The sequence below is a fragment of the Sminthopsis crassicaudata genome, chromosome 2 (assembly GCF_048593235.1).
Source record: "Sminthopsis crassicaudata isolate SCR6 chromosome 2, ASM4859323v1, whole genome shotgun sequence".
Classification (NCBI taxonomy): domain Eukaryota; kingdom Metazoa; phylum Chordata; class Mammalia; order Dasyuromorphia; family Dasyuridae; genus Sminthopsis; species Sminthopsis crassicaudata.
The window spans coordinates 548470561-548491718 of record NC_133618.1 but is presented as its reverse complement, the minus strand read 5'-3'; the positions used below and the strand labels follow the sequence as shown (position 1 = coordinate 548491718).

Below are 21158 nucleotides of genomic sequence, written 5' to 3'. Positions count from 1 at the left end.
TGAGGGAGGGGGGGATAATTTGGAAAAATGAATACAAGGGATAATATTATAAAAAATATATATATAATAAAAAATTAAAAAAAAAAAAAAAGAAAAAAGAAATAAAGCCATCCAAAGCCATCTTAAATTAAATATATTATCTACTTCAGGACTTCCACAGGAGATGAAGGTCCAATTTTTGTGAAGACCTAAATATGAACTAAATTCTTATGTTCCCTTGTAAACCTTTAGTTGAGATAAATGTCAGAAAGAATTTGTCTATTGAGAACCCAGAGTTTTGATTCTAGGTCAATGACTACATATATTATATATCTTTTCAAATGAATAATGTGGATTATGCCAAATTATTGCAACAATAAAAATATCTAAATTCCATTTTAATCAAATATATTAAATGTTCAATTTTATACTTCAGTTAATTGAATGTCTAATAATGTCCTACTATTTGACACATCTTTTTTATCCTTATCTAGTTCTCTCATAATTTATATCTTTTTTTCTTACTTAGATGTTTTATTTTGCTTTTTTTTAAATACATATTTCTTTATGAATAATGTTGGGAGAGAAAAATCAGAACACAAGGGAAAAACCGTGAGAGAAGAAAACAAGCAGAAAAAAGAAGTGAACATATTATGTATTGATTTATATTAAATCTCCACAGTTCTTTTCCTGCATGCTGATGGCATTTTCTATCCAAAGTTTATTGAGACTGCCTTCCATTACTGAACCACTGAGAAGAACCAAATCTTTCATAGTTGATCATCGCATATTTTTGCTGTTCTGTTAACAATGCATTCCTGATTCTGCTTGTTTTGCTCAGCATCAGTTCATGTAAATATTTCCAGGCTTTTCTACAATCAACTTGTTCATCATTTTTAAAAGAACAATTATATTCCATTATCTTTGATGTGGGTTATACCCCCTTTAAGATTCCTTTCTGATTCCCAACCCCCATGGCTGAAGAAGCTAGGACAAATCCTCGTCAAAAGCACTCTTTTGAATTCCAATGGGAGATATCCTGGGCTCTCCCAGCCCCCTTCAGATCTGAGCCAATTTGGGCTGTCCCAGCCCCCATTCTAATGATCTGCTTAGGTTTCCCCAACCCCCACCCCAAGCACAAACAGCTTCCTCCTCATCTAATAACCCATTGAATTCTATTCAAATTCTAACCCTGGCTGAAGCTCAAGCCAAAGGCCAACCTGGGACTCCACCCAAGAGCCCCTTCAGATTATCAAAAGCCCCCCTATTATAAAAGGGGCAAAACTAGAGTCCACTCTTTGCAGAGATCCCAAACATGGCATCCTTAATGCCAGTCATGTCAAGAGTTTCTGCCCACCGGACCTATAACTTCAGTGCCCTCATCTCTACCCTCAGCTTTACTAACTAAACTTTACTTCCAAACCCCACAATAAACTTCTTTTATCAATCTAGGTTTTCGGGTCTGTAAATTCCTTTACAGAGGACTCTTGTGCCACTACTAGATCTCATTTAACTTTGTATCCTTGCGCCGAATCCAAAGGGGTTGCAGGGGAGCTCTAGTTGACTCCCTGTACCCCGAACCTGCCACTAGACCTCAATTAAACCTAATTTCATTTAGATACTCCTTATCTAATTCTCATCATCTTCATATGCCACAGCTTATTTAGCCATTTCCCAATTGATGGGCATCTACTCATTTTCTTATTCTTTGTTACTACAAAAAGAGCTGCTACAAACATTTTTGCCCATATGGGTCCTTTTCCATTCTTTATGATTACCTTGGGATACAGACTTAGTAGTGGCACAGCTGGGGTGAAGGGCATAGTTCAAATTGCTCTCCAGAATGTTTGGATCATTTCACAACTCTACCAACAATCCATTAGTGTCCCAGTTTTCCCACATCTCCTCCAACATTTATCATTATCTTTTCCTGTCATCTTAGCCAATTTGAAGAGTGAGGTGGTATCTCAGAGTTGTATTAATCAGTATTTCTCCAATCACTAGTGACATGTTATCTTAACATTAGTTTTCTTGATTCTAAATACATCTGACTAATCACTACCCAAAATTTGTAAAATGACATCAATACTTAATAAATGTTGAATTGAATTAAATTGAAATAAGATTTCCTTACTGTGTAAAACCAGAATTTGACAATAGGAGCATTATAGAATTCACAAATCTTGGTTCCAATAGGAATACTTCTTTGTTTCTTGTTTCCATTCTCCTCATCCCCTTTTCTTGAGCTAGCATCAGCATTTGCATCCTAAAAAACAAAACAGAAAAACAAAAACCCAGAAAAAGGACAAATTGCAATGAATTTAATTATATTATCAAGAAGGAAGTTACCTACCACTTCAAAATATTTGTTTTTATGAGCAGCAGACATAATGTGGTTTATTATCAACATAATCAAATCAATATTCTGAAATTTTGACACAATCCGAATTTTTTCTCTATCAAGTATAAAAACCCTCCAAAATCACATTTATTTGCAGACCCACACTAATAAGCAACAAGAAAAAAATAAGAGTATAATTGCAGATATGTTTTATGTATATATATATTCATTTTCTTAACTATACACATAATTAAGAAAACGGATACTATTACTGTATCATATCACTTACTGACCATATTCTCATCTTCTTTTTCTTTGCCATCTTCATTTTCCTTTGATGTTTGATATGAAAAGTCATCATAGGTACGAAATTCCAAGAACAAAATTGTAGGGGGGAAAAGAATCCCCATTATAACCTATAGCAGATGAGAAAGGTATATCTATGTTAACTTCCTGAATTCTTCATATGTTGTCTTGTTCTAAAAATGACAGTTTGTACTGCACAGTCTTTTAATATAACTTTCAAAAATCATATCAAACCTCTGAAACATATGCATACTGCTCCCAGCTTCCTGTGGTTAAACTTGGGGTATTTGATATAATAATTTAAAGCTAATAATTGTGAAATGGAAATTTAATTTATTGATGAATGGCCAATAGTGCTACTTTTTTAGCTCAACTGAAAACCAAAAATTTCAATGAAAAGACAAAATTGGGAAATATCACAAATAAAACTCTAAAAATTAACATTCCTTAGTAAGATAGTCCAGGATATTTTAAAGAGTTGAATTACAGGTAAAATATGAACATATGAGTAGTGGTCCATTTACTCAACTTGGAATAACTGATTTAAAGTTGTTCAACAAGGGAAGGATTTTAATTAGTCACAGTCTAGAAGACAATAGGTTGCCATGCTCCTGAGAGCAGTCTCATTGACATGCTTCTCAGTATTGGCTTTACAATAGTGAGGTTCTCTGCTTTCCCTTCCTCCTACACTCATTCAAGCCAGTTCCTTGAATTCAATTTTGTTCCCAGAATTGAAAACTAGCTTTTTATTCCTGATCTCTAGAATTAACAAAGACAAGAAAAGCCTATTTTGAATTAGAATCAAGCCTGTTGTATTGAATCTACCAAATTGTATAGGAGTCAAAGGGAAATTTGATGCTTTTTTTTTTTTTAACTTTTATACAATGGGGAAAACTGCATTTACCTATATATGTATATATATATATGTGTGTATGTATATATATGTGTATATATATATATATATATGTGTGTGTGTGTATATATATGTATATGTATAAATATATAAACATAAATATATTTATACATGTTATGCACAGAAGCATTCTGTGGAGTAGAAGTAATATCAGTATAATAGCATTATAGTTACATTGCCTTGGAATCATTCCTTCATTTTCAAAGTTATTTATAAAATTAATGCTATACATGAAGAATTACATGGGATTGTAGGTTTGTTGTTAGAAGAGACCTTAGAAGTCATCTAGTATAATTCATCTGTTTTATAGATAAGGAAACTAAGTAATTCTCCCAAGGTCACACAGGTAGTAAGGTGACAGAGGTAGGATTTCAACCCCCTGCCTTTGGACTGCAGAGTCCTTTTTATTATGATGAGTACTTTTAATTATGATGAATTGTTTCTATGCGGGTGTGTGCTCAGATGTCTTGAAAGTTCTCTTATAGTAGTCTATCCAATTAAAATATTAACAAGAGGTGTATAATATAATTTCAGAACTACAAGAGATGTACTTAGTAATGTCCTTTCCCAGTTCCTTTGTTTCAAAGATAAAGAGAGGGCTAGAGAAGGGAAATGATTTACTCAAGATCATGTAGCTAATGAGTTATAGCAGAGAACACTGAATGTGACCTGGAGCCCAGGGTATGTTGGTAAATGTTTTAACATTTAGCATTGGGAAGGAGGGATGTGTGTCCATGACATACTTTAAAATTTAAATTGCATTATTTTTTCTTTTAAGTCAAAACAATCACAAATTAATAAATTAAACCCTGATTTTGTATCATCTGTAGATTTTCAATATGTAAATGGTCTCACTGTATATTTAACAATTAGCTTTAGAGAGTGGGATGCAACACACCTCTGCCTGGAGATAGCTGGTTCATGAACACCAGAAAAGCCTTCAATAGCTACTGCAAGAAAATACCTTAAGACCTGGGTTTTTCCTCATTCGGAGCCGTCCCATCCACATATCTGTTAATAGCATTTGACTACAGGTGTGAGCAATGAAGTCTCTGTGTTTGGCTGCCACAGCCAATTTCAGGCAGGTGGAATTGCTCCAATTTTTTAGCTCATAGGTCAGGAGTTTCATGGCAATCTGTTCATCATGCTTATAAGACTGGTCCAACAGCTCAACAGCCAGCTGCCCAAAGTCTCTAAAGAAACAGAAATCAAGTTTTACTTGAGACTTTGATCTTTTAAAATTATAATTATTATTAAATGTCTATGTTTATAGATCATGAAAACAGAGAAAAAGAATCTTGGTATGCCAAAAATATTTAGAGATGATCTATGCCAAGTCCGCATTCAATTTGTAGAGTTTCTTCTCTTGCATCCCTAACAGATGGTCCTCCTCCATCCTCTGCTTGAACACTTTATCATTGATGTGGGACTCACAACTTTAAAGGGTAGCTAAGTTTGTTGTGGGATAATTCCAGATGTTAGAAAGTTCTTGACACAAAAGTGTGCTTTTCTTTAATATATTGGTTCTGATTCTACTTTCTGAAGAAGCACTGGACAATATACTTCCATTTCTATATATTAGCTCTATGTATTTTAAAACATCCATTTAGTTCTCCTTTGGACTTCTTTCCTTAAATTAAATTTCCCAAGTTCCTTTAACTTTTCTTTATATACATGGTTTCCAAACCTCTCACCATCCTAGTTATATTTACATATCTCCTTTCAGCTTATTTTTCTTGCTTAAATACCAGAGACCAGGTTAATGCAAGCATATAAAATGATTTACATAGGCAGACAAAAACTTTTGTGCATAGAAGTAGAAAGGTTCTGTATAGATTATATACTATATGTGGCTCTGGGAATCATTTGGAGTGATAGATGGATGCTATGTAAATCTCCTCCATGTCCTTTTTCCCATCCTCTGGTTAGAAGTATTCAAAATTATATTTTTAAAACTATCAGCAAAATTAGCTAAATCAAATTTGAATTTTAAAAAAGACTTCTCACTCTGCCTATCACAGATCTGGAATGAGCCTTTAAGATCATCTGGTTCTACGTATTGGTCGACCTGCCCTCTGGGGGGAGGGGGGAGGAGGGGAAAAATTGGAACAAAAATTTTGGCAATTGTCAACATTGTGAAATTACCCATGCAAATATCTGGTAAATAAAAACTTATTATTTTTAAAAAAAGATCATCTGGTTCTTCAAACCACAGTTACTTAACTTCATAAAATTAAGTGTTATTACTGAAAATTTCACCCATTTCTTTTTTTTTAATCTTAATTTATGGAAGATTAAATAGAAAAAAGTAGAAAATATCTTCTCAATTTATAATATGATGAAAGCTTTGTTAAGTATTATGACAATGTTTCAAAATGGTGATTCTTTTTTTTTTTATTCATTTTTCCAAATTATCCCCTCCCTCCCTCCACTCCCTCCCCCCATGGCAGGTAATCCCATACATTTTACATGTGTTACAATATAACCTAGATACAATATATGTGTGTAAATACCATTTTCTTGTTGCACATTAATTATTAGCTTCCGAAGGTATAAGTAACCTGTCACCCATTTCTTTTAATAGTTCTTGTCACAATACAGTTTGATGTCACTAGAGATGTTTTTCCTTTACAGAAATAATTACTTTCCCCATTTTTTTGGTGTTCTTCTTTTATTCCTACTTTGCAAAATTGTTTTCTAATTGTTTTGACAACACAGAAATCTTGCCTTAAGAAGTGTGTTTAAAAAAACCCATAAAACATATTAGACCTTAGTTCTTAGGATCTAATCTTAATAAATGCTCCTTAAATTGTACAAGGCACTCATTTATTTAGTTTTACAAATCTGTGATGTTAATTGTATGATGAATTCCCAGTGAAAAAACTATCTATGTCAGTGTATAGAGACATCTATTTTTCAACTGATAATCATAAATTATTACTTGTGGAATAAGTGTGAAATAATTTGCCCAGAATCATACAACCAATAATGTTAGAGTCAAGATTTCCTGACAAAGAGGTCAGAATCCTATCCACTATGCTATATTCTCTTAGAGTAATTGATTAATCAATCAATCAACAAATATTAAGTGCTCTGGAGATATAAAGAAAAAAAGACAATGGTTCCTTCCCTTAAGAAGCTTAAATTCTATCGATCTATCTCATACATCATATTAAAATAAAGTTATTAATGAAAAAGTTTCATGCATTAGCCTACGAGAAAAATACTGTGCCCTAAATGAAAAAAAAAAAAAATGGAAGGGCTGAAAACCAACTGTAATTGTCTTGAAAATCTTACCAAGATACAGCCACAGTACAGGGTCAAGAATATAAACTTTGTAGTCAGAAAACCTGGGTCTGAATCCCATTCAGGGTTAGTGACTTTAGGCAAAGAACTTTGCCTTTATGAGCCTTTCCTTTCTTTGTAAATTGAGTAGATGGGAGCTTAAGGTCTCTTCCAGATAGGTTAGATCAGCTGATGTTTATATGTAACATCTCATTTGATCACTAACTTTGAATTGTTGTCCAAATCTTGAGAAATATCATCGACCAGCTCACTCTCTGATGATTCATGGGCCATGGATTTATAGAGTTTACATGCCACTAGGGCTTTGGCCATGGACTCTTCCCCTCTCTGCCATAAGAATATAGCCATCTTTTGCCGTTTCATCAATACAGCCCACACCATCAGCTCATGGAAAGGGTATTGGAAACGGCTGACTGCAGGGTCATCCACATCAATGTCTATCTCCTCTTCCTTTTTCTTTTTCTTCTTCTTTTTCCCTTTGGTAGGTGGCTCATCATCCTGAAAAAAGAAAAGTATATTTCTCATTGAAAGTCAAATTTTCAACAAATAGCTCTTATTCATATATACTTAGATAGAGTTGTGAACTACTGGAGAAAAATGGAAACTTTCTACTGGGGAAATAAAAGAGCTCAGAGATAAATTTTAAATTTAAATTTTGCATGTTTGGGTATTTTAGTTTGGAAATAAAGGATATGTATATTGTTTGTTTATTATAAGAACAAGGCAATTACAATTATGCCAAACATTGTGGAAAAGAGATGCTGTTTTAAAATCTTTTTTACTAACCATAGTTGACATGAGTTAAATTCTAATGTTCCTTAGAGAAACTCTTAGAAGGAATAAGATTTAGAGTAAGATTTTAGCAAGAAGCCCTCAAAACTGAACGTGATTCAAGGAAGACTTCAGTTCTTGGCCAAGGATTAGATATGTTATGTAATCTCAACTGGGCTATAGAGCAATCTTTTTATTTTTCCTTCTTAATTTCTTCCTCTTGATCTCCTTATATCCCAACACTTCAATAGCTATTTCAGACCTTCTCCTCTCAAATCCATAATGGTAGCCCTCACTTGGATTCCTTGTAGAAGGGGATAGTTCTTCCTTCTTCTCCCTAGTAACAGCTAGGACAGCTGCACACATATGCTTGCCTATGGTCTTCAAATTCTTGGCAGCCTTTTCTGGTTTGTCATTCTTGCTGTGAATAGCAACCCTGAGAGATGAAAATTTCCATCCTTACTGGCTACTTCAGGAGTTCAGCAACTTGAGAGTTCCCACTTAACCAGTAGAAATGAAGGAATATATTGACCATAAGGAATTTAAAAACAATTAAAAAAAACAATTAAAAATTGATGCTTTAAAAAATTGTCATAATACACTGGCAATTTGAAAAAAAAAACTTTTGTTTTGTTGGTCTAAGTTTAATATAATTGTTATGTGACTGTAATGGTCCCTAACATATATATAGACTCAGCTACAAGACTGGAGAATAAACCAGAATCATTTTCACTTATACTTCATCTCTCCAACCCTTATGGTACTACTTATCCCTAGTTTAAAAAAAATAGATTCAAAATGAACATGGTGATTGTAAAGAAGAAGAAACAGAGTGAATTGTTTTGTTGTTCAATGACACAGGGTTTTATTACTTTGAAATTTGAAATGTAAGATGTACATGTAATGTTAAGTACAAATTTTGATTCATACATAACATTTAACTGAATTCAAGTAATATTTTTAACAGTGAACTTCTTTCTTTTAACATTGTTTTAGAACTAATGAACAAATTGAGAAAATAAACTATATCAAGAATATGACTTAATAGTTGCTTAAATTGTAACTCTTGTAGGCATTTAAATTTTATTAAATCTTGTCAGATTTGATTTTTTGTGAATCTCTCTCAAACTTATGTAACTCGCCAAATCATTTACATGGGACTCTCAATGTTCCATGTTTGCAAGAGGATAGAATTGGTGAGGACTTGGGAGAAGAGAAATCCTGATCTTCTGGTCTCCAAGCTCACTAAAGTTTCTATTGTAATATGGATTTGATGATCAAAGCATTGATTCCTGTATATTTCAGCTTTCTGCAGTCTTTCCATCCCTTCAGGAACTACTAATCTTCTTTCTTGAAGATGGAAAAAGAAAACCAGTTTCTCTTTACTCTCAAGCTTTACCATCTCCATTCCTCATAGGCATGGAGCATTAAGTAATTCATTTCCCCCAGTAAGGATTCAAATAGGCTTTAAGACCTGAGTTAAACTTAATCTTATTTTTAAAATATTTTCCTACCTATTTGGATATCTGTTGCTTCATATGAAAGAAACTTTATGAGATCAAAATTAATAAAAAGTGTTCTTTGATCAATTCTGAGTAAAACTTAGATCAATAAATCTGGGTATATTGCTTACTGAATACAAACATATGAAAAACAATTTTGATAAAGTCATTAAGAAATTTGCAGATATTAAGGCTTGAAAAGAGAAACTATTATTATTTATTACTGTGACAGACCAAAATGTGGTTGGAAATTCTCTTTTTTTCAAAAAAATACATTAATGTAATTTAAAAAGTTTAATCTATTGTTTTTTTTAAACAGTAATGTTTATTTTATTTTTTACTAGAATGATTATATATACAAAATTCAATAAAAGTCAGTTTTAATTATCTACATTTTTTCTTGGCCATTAATAATTTGTTTTATTTCATGATTTCTATTAAAAACAATTGTGTTATGTAGAAGAGGACGTTGTTGAAAAATGATCTGCTCTAGGTGTCAACTACATTAGTAGAGGCAGTATGTCACTCTGCCCAAAAGGAAGTGATTTTTACTACTACATACCTTCTTAGAGGAAGAAGATACAATCATCACAAGGATCTTCCAACAGCTGAAAAGACCTAAGAAAGACTCGTCCTTCCTGCCCAGATTTTTTCTAGATCTCAAGTTGCTGTTCAGACAATGCAAACCAATAGAGAAGTTAAATCCATTGAATAATTTTTCAAGTCTCAGGAGAGTCATTTCTACTTTCAGAGAGAGTGCAATAGGGTGATTGCAGTTTTGTATTTTAAAAATACATTAATGTATATTTATGAGTCTTTTGTATTTTAAGTATTTCTCTTTGATAGAAGAAATAAATATCTGTCCTTTACTTACTATTTACTTTGTAAATTTACTCCCTTTTCAATTAATAATCTTGTTAATAAACTTTGGAGATCAGGAATAAACCATAACTAGGCATTATTTTGAAAAGCTTCCCTGGGACTCTGGGGGATGAATGAATTAATCTATGGCCATTTGGATGGATGGAAGGATAAATAAATGAATAAATAAAAAATTAAATATCATGTATCAGTCACTATGGGATATAAATGCAAATAACAAGATTGTTCCTGTCCTCAAAGAACTTCCATTTTAATGGAGAATACAATACTTAAATGAGAGGCAGAAATTGTGATGGGAGTGCATATTGAAGACTTGGTTCTGACCATGATGAAATAAAATTGCTATTAATAAGTCCAAAGTCCCAGGGACAGAATCCAGGTTTTGGTGTGGGAGGATGAGGAAGATAGACAACATATAGGAGGCCTGGTTTGAAAATGCTGGGGAAGTGGGAGCATAAACCAGAAAATGTGAGGAGGAACACACATTTGGAACTTATTTGGTTCATCTCATTGTTGAAGAGAGCCATGTCCATCAGAATTGATCATCGTATAGTATTGTTGTTGAAATATATAATGATCTCCTGGCCCTGCTCATTTCACTCAGCATTAGTTCATGTAAGTCTCTCCAGGCCTTTCTGAAATCATCCTGCTGGTCATTTCTTATAGAACTATAATATTAATATACCACAATTTATTCAGCCATTCTCTAGTTGATGGGCAGCCATTAAATTTCCAGTTTCTAGCCACTACAAAAGGGCTGCCACAAACATTTTTGCACATACAGGTTCCTTTTCCTTCTTTAAGATTTCTTTGGGATATAAGTCCAGTAGAAACACTGCTGAATCAAAGAGTATGCACAGTTTGATAACTTTTTGAGGATAGTTCCAAATTGCTCTCCAGAATGGTTAGATGCATTCACAATTCCACCAACAATGTATCAGTGTCCCAGTTTTCCCACATGCCCTCCAACATTCAGCATTATCTTTTCCTGTCATCCTAACCAATTTGAGAGGTGTGTGGTGGTATCTCAGAGTTTTCTTAACTTGCATTTCTCTGATTAATAATGATTTGGAGCATCTTTTCATATGGCTAGAAATAGTTTCTATTTCTTCATCCAAAAATTGTATGTTCATGTGCTTTTACCATTTATCAATTGGAGAATGGCTTGATTTTTTATATATATATTTTGGAAATGAGGCCTTCCTTTATCAGAACTTTTGACTGTAAAAATATTTTCCCAGTTTATTGCTTCCCTTCCAATCTGGTCTGAATTAGAGTTGTGTTTGTATAAAAGCTTTTTTAATTTGCTATAATCAAAATTTTCTATTTTGTGATCAATAATGATGTCTAGTTCTTCTTTGGTCACAGGTTCCTTCCTCCTTCACAGGTCTGAGAGGTAAATTATCCTATGTTTTTCTGATTTATTTATTGTATCATTCTTTATGCCTAGATCATGAACCCATTTTGACCTTATCTTGGTGTATGGTGTTAAGTGTGGGTCAATGCCTACTTTCTGCCATTCTAATTTCCAATTTTCCCAGCAGTTTTTGTCAAACAGTGAATTCTTATCCCAAAAGCTGGGTTTGTCAAACACTAGATTATTTAAGTTATTGACTATTTTGTCCTTGAACCTAACCTATTCCACTGATCATCTAGTCTATTTCTTAGCCAATACTAAATGGTTTTGGTTACTGCTACTTTATAAGATACTTTTAGATCTGGTACAGGTAGGCCACCTTCATTTGATTTTTTTTTCATTAGTTCCCTTGAAAGTCTTGACCTTTTGTTCTTCCAGATGAATTTTGTTGTTATTTTTTTTAGGTCATTAAAATGGTTTTTAGGAGTCTGATTGGTATAGCACTAAATAATTAGATTAGTTTAGGTAATATAGTCATCTTTATTATATTCTCTTGACCTGTCCAAGAGCACTTAATATTTTCCCAATTGGTTAGATATGACTTTATTTGTGTGGAAAGTGTTTTGTAGTTTTGCTCATATAGTTCCTGATTTTCCCTTGGCAGATAGATTCCAAAACATTTTATACTATTGGCAGTTACTTTAATTAGAATTTCTCTAACTGTTGAATTTTGTTAGTGATATATAATAATGCTGATGATTTATGTAGGTTTGTTTTGTATCCTGCAACTTTGCTAAAGGTGTGGATTATTTCTAATAGCTTTTTAGTAGAATCTCTGGGGTTCTCTAAGTATATCATCATATCATCTGCAAAGAGTGATAATTTAGTTTCCTCATTACCCATTCTAATTCCTTTAATCTCTTTCTCAACTCTTATTGCTGAAGTTAGCATTTCTAATACAATATTGAGTAGTAATGGTGATAGTGGGCAACCTTGTTTCATTCATGATCTTATTGGGAATGATTCGTTTATCCCCATTACATATGATGCTTACTGATGGTTTTAAGTAGATGCTACTGACTATTTTATGGGAAAGTCCATTTATTCTTATACTCTCAAGTGTTTTTAATAGGAATGGATGTTGGATTTTATCAAATGCTTTTTCTGCATCTGTTGAGATGATCATATGGTTTTTGTTAATTTGGTTATTGATATAGTCAATTATGCTAATAGTTTTCCTAATATTGAACCAGCCCTGCATTCCTGGTATAAATCCTACTTGGTTGTGGTATATTATCCTGGGGATGATTTTCTGTAATCTTTTTCCTAATATTTTGTTTAAGATTTTTACATCAATATTCATTAGGGAGATTGGTGTATAATTCTCTTTCTCTGTTTTCAACCTACCTGGTTTAGGTATCAATACTCTGTGTCATAAAAGGAATTTGGTAGGAGTCCTTCATTCCCTATTTTTTCAAATAGTTTATCTAACATTGGAGTTAATTTTTCTTTAAATGTTTGGTAGAATTTATATATAAATCCATCTGGTCCTGGGGATTTTTTTCTTAGGGAGTTGATTAATAACTTAATCTATTTTTTTTCTAAAATGGGACTATATAAGCAATTTACTTCCTCCTCTGTTAATCTGGGCAGCTTATATTTTTGGAGGTAGTGACCTATTTCACTTAGGTTATCAAATTTATTGGCATAAAGTTGGGCAAAGTAACTCCTAATTATTGCTCTAACTTCCTCTTCATTGGTAGAAAGTTCTCCCTTTTCATTTTCATTTTAAGAGTAACAATTTGATTTTTCTCTTTCTTTTTCTAATCAAATTTATCAAAGGTTTATCTATTTTGTTGGTTTTTTCCAGTTTTATTTATTAATTCAATAGTTTTTTTTACTTTAAATTTTATTAATTTCTCCTTTTACTTATAGAATTTCAAGTTTAGTATTTGATTGGGGTTTTTAATTGGCTTTTTCTTGCTTTTTAAGTTGCAAGGCCAATTCCTTGATCTTCTCTTTATTTTATTCAAGTAACCCTCTAGCGATATAAAATTTCCCCTTATTACCATTTTGGCTGCATCCCACAAATTTTAATATGATGTCTCATTGTTGTCATTCTCTTGGGTGAAATTATTAATTGTGTTTATGATTTGCTGTTTCACCCATTCATTCTTTAGGATGAGATTATTTAGTTTCCAATTACTTTTTGGTCTATTTATCCCTAGCTTTTTGTTGAATGTAGTTTTTATTGCATTGTGATCTGAAAAAAATGCATTTACTATTTCTGCCTTTTTGCATTTAATTTTGAGGTCTTTATGTCCTAATATATGGTCCATTTTTTTTAATAGGTTCCATCAACTGCTGAGAAGAAAGTGTACTCCTTTCTGTCTCTATTCAGTTTTCTCCAAAGATCTATCATACCTAACTTTTCTAGTATTCTATTTAATTCTTTACTTAACTAACTTCTTTCTTATTTGTTTTGTGGTTTGATTTATCTAATTCTGAGAGTGCAAGGTTGAGATCTCCCACTATTATAGTTTTGCTGTCTATTTCTTCTTGCAACTGAACTTCTCCTTTAGGAATTTAGATGCTATACCACTTGGTGCATATATATTTAATATTGATCTTGCTTCATTGTCTATGCTACCTTTTAGCAAGATATAGTTTCCTTCCTTATCTCTTATAATTAGATCAATTTTAGCTTTTGCTTTATCTGAGATAAAGATGGCTACCTCTGCTTTTTTTTACATCACCTGAAGCATAATAGATTCTGCTCCAGCCTTTTGCCTTTACTCTGTATGTATCACACTACTTTAAATGTGTTTCCTGTAAATAACATATTGTAGAATTCTAGCTTTTGATCCAGTCTGCTATCTGCCTCTGCTTTATGGGAAGGTTCATCCCATTCATATTTACAGTTAAAGCTACTAATTCTGTATTTCCTGCCATCTTATTATCCCCAGCTTGTATTTTTCTTTTTCTTTCTCTCCTTGATCCCCTCCCCAGTATTAAACTTATGGGCATCACTTGCCTCATGCAGATCTCCCTCTTTAGAATCCCTCTCACCCCCTTTGAGTCTCTCCCCCTTTCTTATACCTTTCCCTTATTTTTTCTGTATTCCCTTTTATTTAGCCTACTCTTTTCCTTTTCCCTTTTCCTCTCCCACCTTTTTAATGAAGTAAGAGAAGTTACTCTGTAAACCAAATATATCTAATATTTTCTCTTTGAGCCAAATCTGATGAAAGTAAGACTCACACAATATTCCTCCCCCTCCCTTAATCCCCTCAGATATGATAAGTTTCCTTTGCCTCTTCATGGGATGTAATTTCCCCCTTATCTCCTCTTTTGCCTTTTTTCTAATACAATCTCCTTTCCACTTCTACTCTTTATGCATGCCAGTAACAGAAACACAGTTCTCAAGAGTTCTTTTTATCTTTTAAGCTTCTCTTGAATCCTATATTTGGAAGTCAAATTTTTTGTTTAGCTCTGGTTTTTTCATTAGGAACAAATGGAATTCACCTGTTTCATTAAGTGTCCATCTTCTTCCCTGGAAGAAAATGCTCAGCTTAGCTGGGTAATTTATTTTTGGCTGCATTCCAAGTTCTTTTGCCTTTTGGAATATCAGATTCCAGGCCCTATGATCCTTTAATGTGGAAGCTGCTGGATCCTGAGTGATCTTTATTGTGGCTCCTCAGTATTTGAATTTTTTTTTCCTGGCTGCTTGTAATATTTTTTCCTTGGTCTGATAGTTCTGAAATTTAGCCAGAATATTCCTTGGAGTTTTTATTTTGAGATCTCTTTCAGAAGGTGTTTGATGAATTCTTTCATTGCCTATTTTACCTTCTGATTCTCTTTGATGATTTCCTGTAAAATAGTATCTAGGCTTTTTTTTCCATCATAATTTTCAGGAAGTCCAATAATCTTTAGATTATCTCTTCTATATCTATTTTCCAGGTCTGTTGTTTTTCCAAGTAGAATTTAACATTTTTTTCTATTTTTAAAATTTTTTTTGTTTTGCTTGACTGATTCTTGATGTCTCAATGAATCATTCATTTTTACTTGTTCAGTTATGATTTTTAATGAGTTATTTTCTTCATTAACTTTTTTAACTTCTTTTTGTATATGTCCAATTAAGTTTTTAAATGAGTTGTTTTGCTCTATGGAATTTTTTTCCATTTCACTAATTTTTTTTTAAATGAGTTATTTTCTTTTTCCAATTCACAAATCCTATTTTCCTGGGTTCTTTATCCTTTGCAATTCACAAATTCTGTTTCCCTGGGAGTTCTTTACCTTTTCCAATTCATTATTCAGGAAGTTGTTTTCTTTTTCCAGTTTATCAAATCTTTCTTTTAATGAGTTATATGCCTTTTCCGTACTCTCTTGCAGAGCTTCTCTTTCCTTACCCCATTTTTCTTCTATCTCTCTTTTAATATCTTTTATCATTTCTTCTAGGAAGGGCAAAGGGCCTGTATGTGCAAGAATGTTTGTGGCAGCCCTCTTTGTAGTGGCCAGAAACTGGAAACTGAGTGTATGCCCATCAATTGGAGAATGGCTGAAAAAATTGTGGTATATGAATATTATGGGATATTATTGTTCTGTAAGAAATGACCAACAGAATGATTTCAGAAAGGCCTGGAAAGACTTACATGAACTGATGCTGAGTGAAATGAGCAGGACCAGGAGATCATTATATACTTCAACAACAATACTATATGATGATCAATTCTGATCGATGTAGCTCTCTTCAGCAATGAGATGACCCAAATCAGTTCCAATTGAACAATAATGAACTGAACCAGCTACACCCAGGGAAAGAACTCTGGGAAATGAGTGTGAATCACAACATAGAATCCCCAATCCCTCTATTTTGTCCACCTGGCATTTTTTATTTCCTTCACAGGTTAACTGTACATTACTCCAAAGTCTGATTCTTCTTCTGCAGCAAAATAACTGTTTGGACATGTATACATATATTGTATTTAACATATACTTTAACATATTTAACATGTATTGGTCAACCTGCCATCTGGGGAACAGGGTGAGGGGAAGGAGGGGAAAAGTGGGAACAAAAGGTTTTGCAGTTGTCAATGCTGAAAAATTACCTATGCATAAAATTTTTGTAAAATTAATTAAATACATTAATTAATTTTAAAAAATAATTTATTCTAGGAAAGTCTTGTGTGATGGAGGCCAGATTACATCCCCATTTGAGGCTTTGTCTGGAGACTGTCTGCTATTAGTCTTCTCAGGATTGAATATCTGCTCTCTTTCTGAATAGAAGCTATCTATAGTTAGAGCTTGTTTTGTTTTTATTAATTTTTCAAAAGCCCTTGGGATCTGTCTTCAGGGCAAAGAGCTTCTCAGCTTCCTCTACAGAACAAGGACAGATAGACTGTAGCTGTCCTGTGAACAGGCTGCAAAGAGCAGCATCACTGTGGAAGTGTCACTGCCCTGGGAAGAGCCCCTCTGTGCTGAAAGTGGGACTGTTTTGTTTAGCTCTGGTTTTTTCATTGGAAATACATGGAATTCAACTGTTTCATTGAATTTTCAAATTCTTCTCTGGAAGAAAATGCTCAGATTTTAGCTGGGCAGAGCCCCTCTGTGCGGAAGTGTGACTACCCTGGTCAAAGCTCCAGGCTACAGAATATGGCTGCACAGCTTCACTGTGGTCCTTTCTGAGTCACTCCTGGTGTTGGGTGGGTGTGGCCAGGTCCTGTTAAACTTTGACATTTGGGGTACACTCTACCTTTGGCATTTGTGTAATTCCTCTGCTGATCTACTGCTTTGCAACCAAAGCAGAGTAGCCAACCTATCGTAGAGTCTTCCCTGCAAATTTTCTACCCGTGAAGACCTCCCCCACCCTCAGTCTACTCATGTGCTAGCCTCCATGTTCTGCCTCCCTGCCTGTGCTGGCCTCTTCCTGCCCAATCAAGACAGACCTTTTCTGGTGATATTCCAGATTATCTTAGGCTGGTAATTTGTTGTACTCTCAATATTTGTGGATTCTATAAGTCAAGCACTATTTCAGAAGCTGAATTTGGTAATCAGCAGTGAGGGTAAAAGGGAGCTCAGAATGAAGCGTATATCCTCTCTGCCATCTTGGCTCCACCCTTGAACTCTTCTTTTAGAGTTCAGACTCCGTCAGGACTGAACCTGAAACTTAAACCTAGAACTAGTGCTTTATGTGAAAGATAGATACCTCTTGGATCATAGACAATTCATGTTTGCAAAGAGATTTTCCTTTAGCACAAATGTAAAATTTGTGATTTTCTAACTCCATCAACTTTAATAGTTCTCTTCCTATTGCCTCTGACATAAAATATGAATCCCCTTGTCAGTTTTTGAAATACCTTTATAATGTGGTCTCCATCTAATTTTACACCTTTCTTGTACATTATTCTTCCTTTTGCATTTTGCCATCCAGCATCACTGGCCTCTTCTTTGTTCTTCACACACTAAATCCTATTTCTGTGTCATCATACCCTCTCTGCACCCCTCTACCTCAATGAATTCCTCTCTTCCTCCAAGATTGAACTCAGTGACAGTGAACCCAAGACATGAAGCTTTTCTTGATCTCTCACTTGCTAGTGCCTTCCTTCCCACACCACCAGAAGTTTAAATACTTTGTATTTCTTTTGTTGTCTGTATATTTATTCTGTTTATACTTAGTTTGTTGTCTTCTCTGTTAGACTGTAAACTCTATTGAAGACAAATATTGTTCCATAGTTGTACCTCCAGCATCCAAGCACAGTCCTTATACATATTTTTGTTGAGTCATTTCAGTTGTGTTCAACTCTTCCATTTGAGGTTTTTTCAGCAAAGAGTGGTTTACTATTTCCTTCTCTAGCTCATTTTACAGATGAGGAAACTTAGGCAAACATGGTTAAGTGACTTGTCCAGGGTCATACAAGTATGAATTGTCTGAGGCTGGATTTGGACTTAGGAAGATGAGTCTTCTTGATTCCAAGTCCAGGGCTCTATCCTCTGTACTACCAGCTGCCTTTCCTGGCACATAGGAGATATTTTAATACTAATGCTTGTTGACTGATCCCTTCCCCTCTCTCAATCTTCTCTGCATTATTATTTTGCTTAATAATATCTCATTTTGTTTTTAAATATATGGAAAAGTAACAATTAGTCTAGAAACTTCTTGTGATCATGAATTCCAAACCATAGCTCTCATTCAGGAGTGTAGCTGTCCTGTGATAGAGATAGCTCCAGTAGACTCAGAATAATCCACTGTTAAATTTTTAGGGTAACATTTATACTCTGAAAACTGGCAAATGCTATAACTCAGGGCTTGATTTATTTTTGTTATTGTTATCTCTGCTTAAGAATAAGTGATAAAAAATCTTAATAGTACAGATTAAATTTTAAAGTATATGGCCCCTAATGTCTCCATCCACCCGCCCATCAGGTTTTAAAGTATTTACCATTTTATCCTTATTTTGAATTGATAATCTGTTTTGTTTTTCACTTAGCACTTCAGAATTTTCCTTCATTTCCCTTTTCTAATAATGCCAATATTTTTAGTGACATAATTAATTAGAAAAGTACATGAATTTAAGGAATTAGCTACCATTTTTTTTTGTTTTGCATTTTCCTTGGTTGGGAGTACAGTGCTCAGAAATTTTGATAGTAACAGTATAACCACATTGTGATTAGTGCAGTGTTTTATGGTTTTATTTGGTAAGCACAATTTCATTCCAATTCAGACCCTAATACTTACCTTCAGAATTTACCATAATCGTTTGTGCTAAATGGCATTCTTATCCCAATAAAAATAGATTTTGAGCATTTGAATTTGTGAAATCTGTTCTGCAATTCCATCTACTGCTTTTATAATAATATATAAGCATTGTTCCATTCCTACTCTTTTGATATAATCTAATAATATCACTTGACTAAAACAAATAGTGAATAGGTAATTTAATTTTTAATGATGATTAAACTGGCTGAAGAATTCATCAACAATAATGTGTACATTTTAGCAGGCAAATTTATCATTAAGGGAATTTAAAAGCAAAAGCACTAAGAACATTGGATAGTAGTATTTTAATTAACCCTTTAGTATTGCAAAATCCAACTTACCTCCATTCCTAGAAGTTTAAGAGCCTTAGGCTGCATTAAAAGAAATTAAAAGTCAATTAATTGTGATTAAGATTAACTCTTAATTAATTTGTTTTCATGTGCTTTGACTTTTACATGATAGACTAGCTCAGCTTAACTAGATAGTTAATTTAATAAATGCTTCCTTTCACTGATATTTTATTGAAATATCAAAGGAAAAGAAAAATGCTTTAATCTCAATACATCACTGGATATCCTATAAGAATGCAAGAAAACTTTCAATGCAGATTGAAATAGAGAGGTCAATGACATTAACCTCATTGACATTATATAAGAGGGTTACACTCTCTGATATTATACTTATTCCTATGGTGGTAAATGGCTAATGGTTTTTTTTTTTTAAATAAGGAACAAGTCAGATAGGAATTGCTACAAACACATGAATGTACATATATGACTGGTTTTTTTTTTTGTTTGTTTGTTTGTTTGTTTGTTTTTGGGAGGCAGTTGGGGTTAAGTAGTTAAGTCCAGGATCACACAGATGTTAAGTGTCTGAGGTTAAATTTGAATTTAGGTCCTCTCCCCTGACTCAAGGGACCATATTCTATCCACTGTGCCATCTAGCTATCCCATTTGTGACTCTGAAATGGGTGATGAAGTTCTTATATTATTCTAGTCCTAAAAATTTCTGCCTCTTTTTTGTCAGAATGGCTCTGATTTGATGATGGCTCCTCCCATATTTCCTACCCTCTTAACCTATTTTTTGCTGGAACATTCCCTGTTGGAATCTTCTATGCCCCATTGCTATGAATGACTTGACTTTCCCCCAAATTTCTCTACATATAGAAAAGAGTTGGGAAACTAATAATATTTGATTGAATAAAAACCTATTCCATCAATATAAAATCTATGGCTTGTGATAGTCACAGAGCACCTTGACTGCAGCATTTTCCTGCCCTGATGTAGAGGTACCAGCATGCTGCCTAATGATATTGTTTTCTTTACTACCCCTGAGCATCTGCTCCTTGTTCCTTCTCATCTGGATATCTTCTCCTTTGTGAGTTAAAATATGCCACAATATTGGCCTCTTGCTTTAAGCATTTTACTATCTTGTTTGAGTGTAATAATTGTTTTTAATAATCCAAAAGGCATGATATATATACTTTCAAGATTTCTCAAGAATCTCATAGTGCTTTAGTGCAAAACATTATTACATTGGTTTATAGATAAAACTTAGGCAAAAAGAAGTCATGGCTCAATGGTTTAATGCATACAGATAATTATCAACATTGTGGCAACAATATGGAATGTGGTATGGGCTATAATGGATAATTGGCATACTTTTACTTGAATACCCTGTGACTCTAGAAGAATGAGAATTAAAATTAACACATTAGTGAACTAATTTTGAGTTTAATGAGTATTGACTATGGCAAAATTAAATTATTCCTACCCTCTTTGGTCCAAATAAGTTGTTGTATAGGGTCCGAAAACTCTTCCGAGTGTAGTTGCAGCGGTAGGCCCCACCCATGAGATATTCTAGTACAAGACCTATATCTATCAGGCTAATGTGATAGTCTGGAGGAAGGTTTCCCTGTAATATAAGAAATTGTATTTGTATGTATATATGAAAAAAAACAAAGCATAATTTATATGGAATGTATCCCAAGTCACAGATCCAATGTATCAACCCTAAAATAATACCAATTTCATGGTAAAAGTTAGCAG

General features: G+C 33.5%; 1 protein-coding gene across 1 annotated transcript in view; it reads right to left on the bottom strand.

Moving 5' to 3' along the window:
- The window catches only part of TRPM1 (transient receptor potential cation channel subfamily M member 1), a 187847-nt gene that overhangs the window by 49007 nt on the left and 117682 nt on the right, over positions 1–21158 (bottom strand). Inside the window, exons 14-19 of the mRNA XM_074294964.1 lie at positions 20884–21024; positions 19452–19481; positions 7051–7343; positions 4504–4732; positions 2614–2736; positions 2114–2245 (exon numbers count right to left, since the gene is read on the bottom strand). Of these exons, the coding sequence (XP_074151065.1) occupies positions 2114–2245; positions 2614–2736; positions 4504–4732; positions 7051–7343; positions 19452–19481; positions 20884–21024 (948 nt within the window). The remainder of the gene's footprint in view (positions 1–2113; positions 2246–2613; positions 2737–4503; positions 4733–7050; positions 7344–19451; positions 19482–20883; positions 21025–21158) is intronic.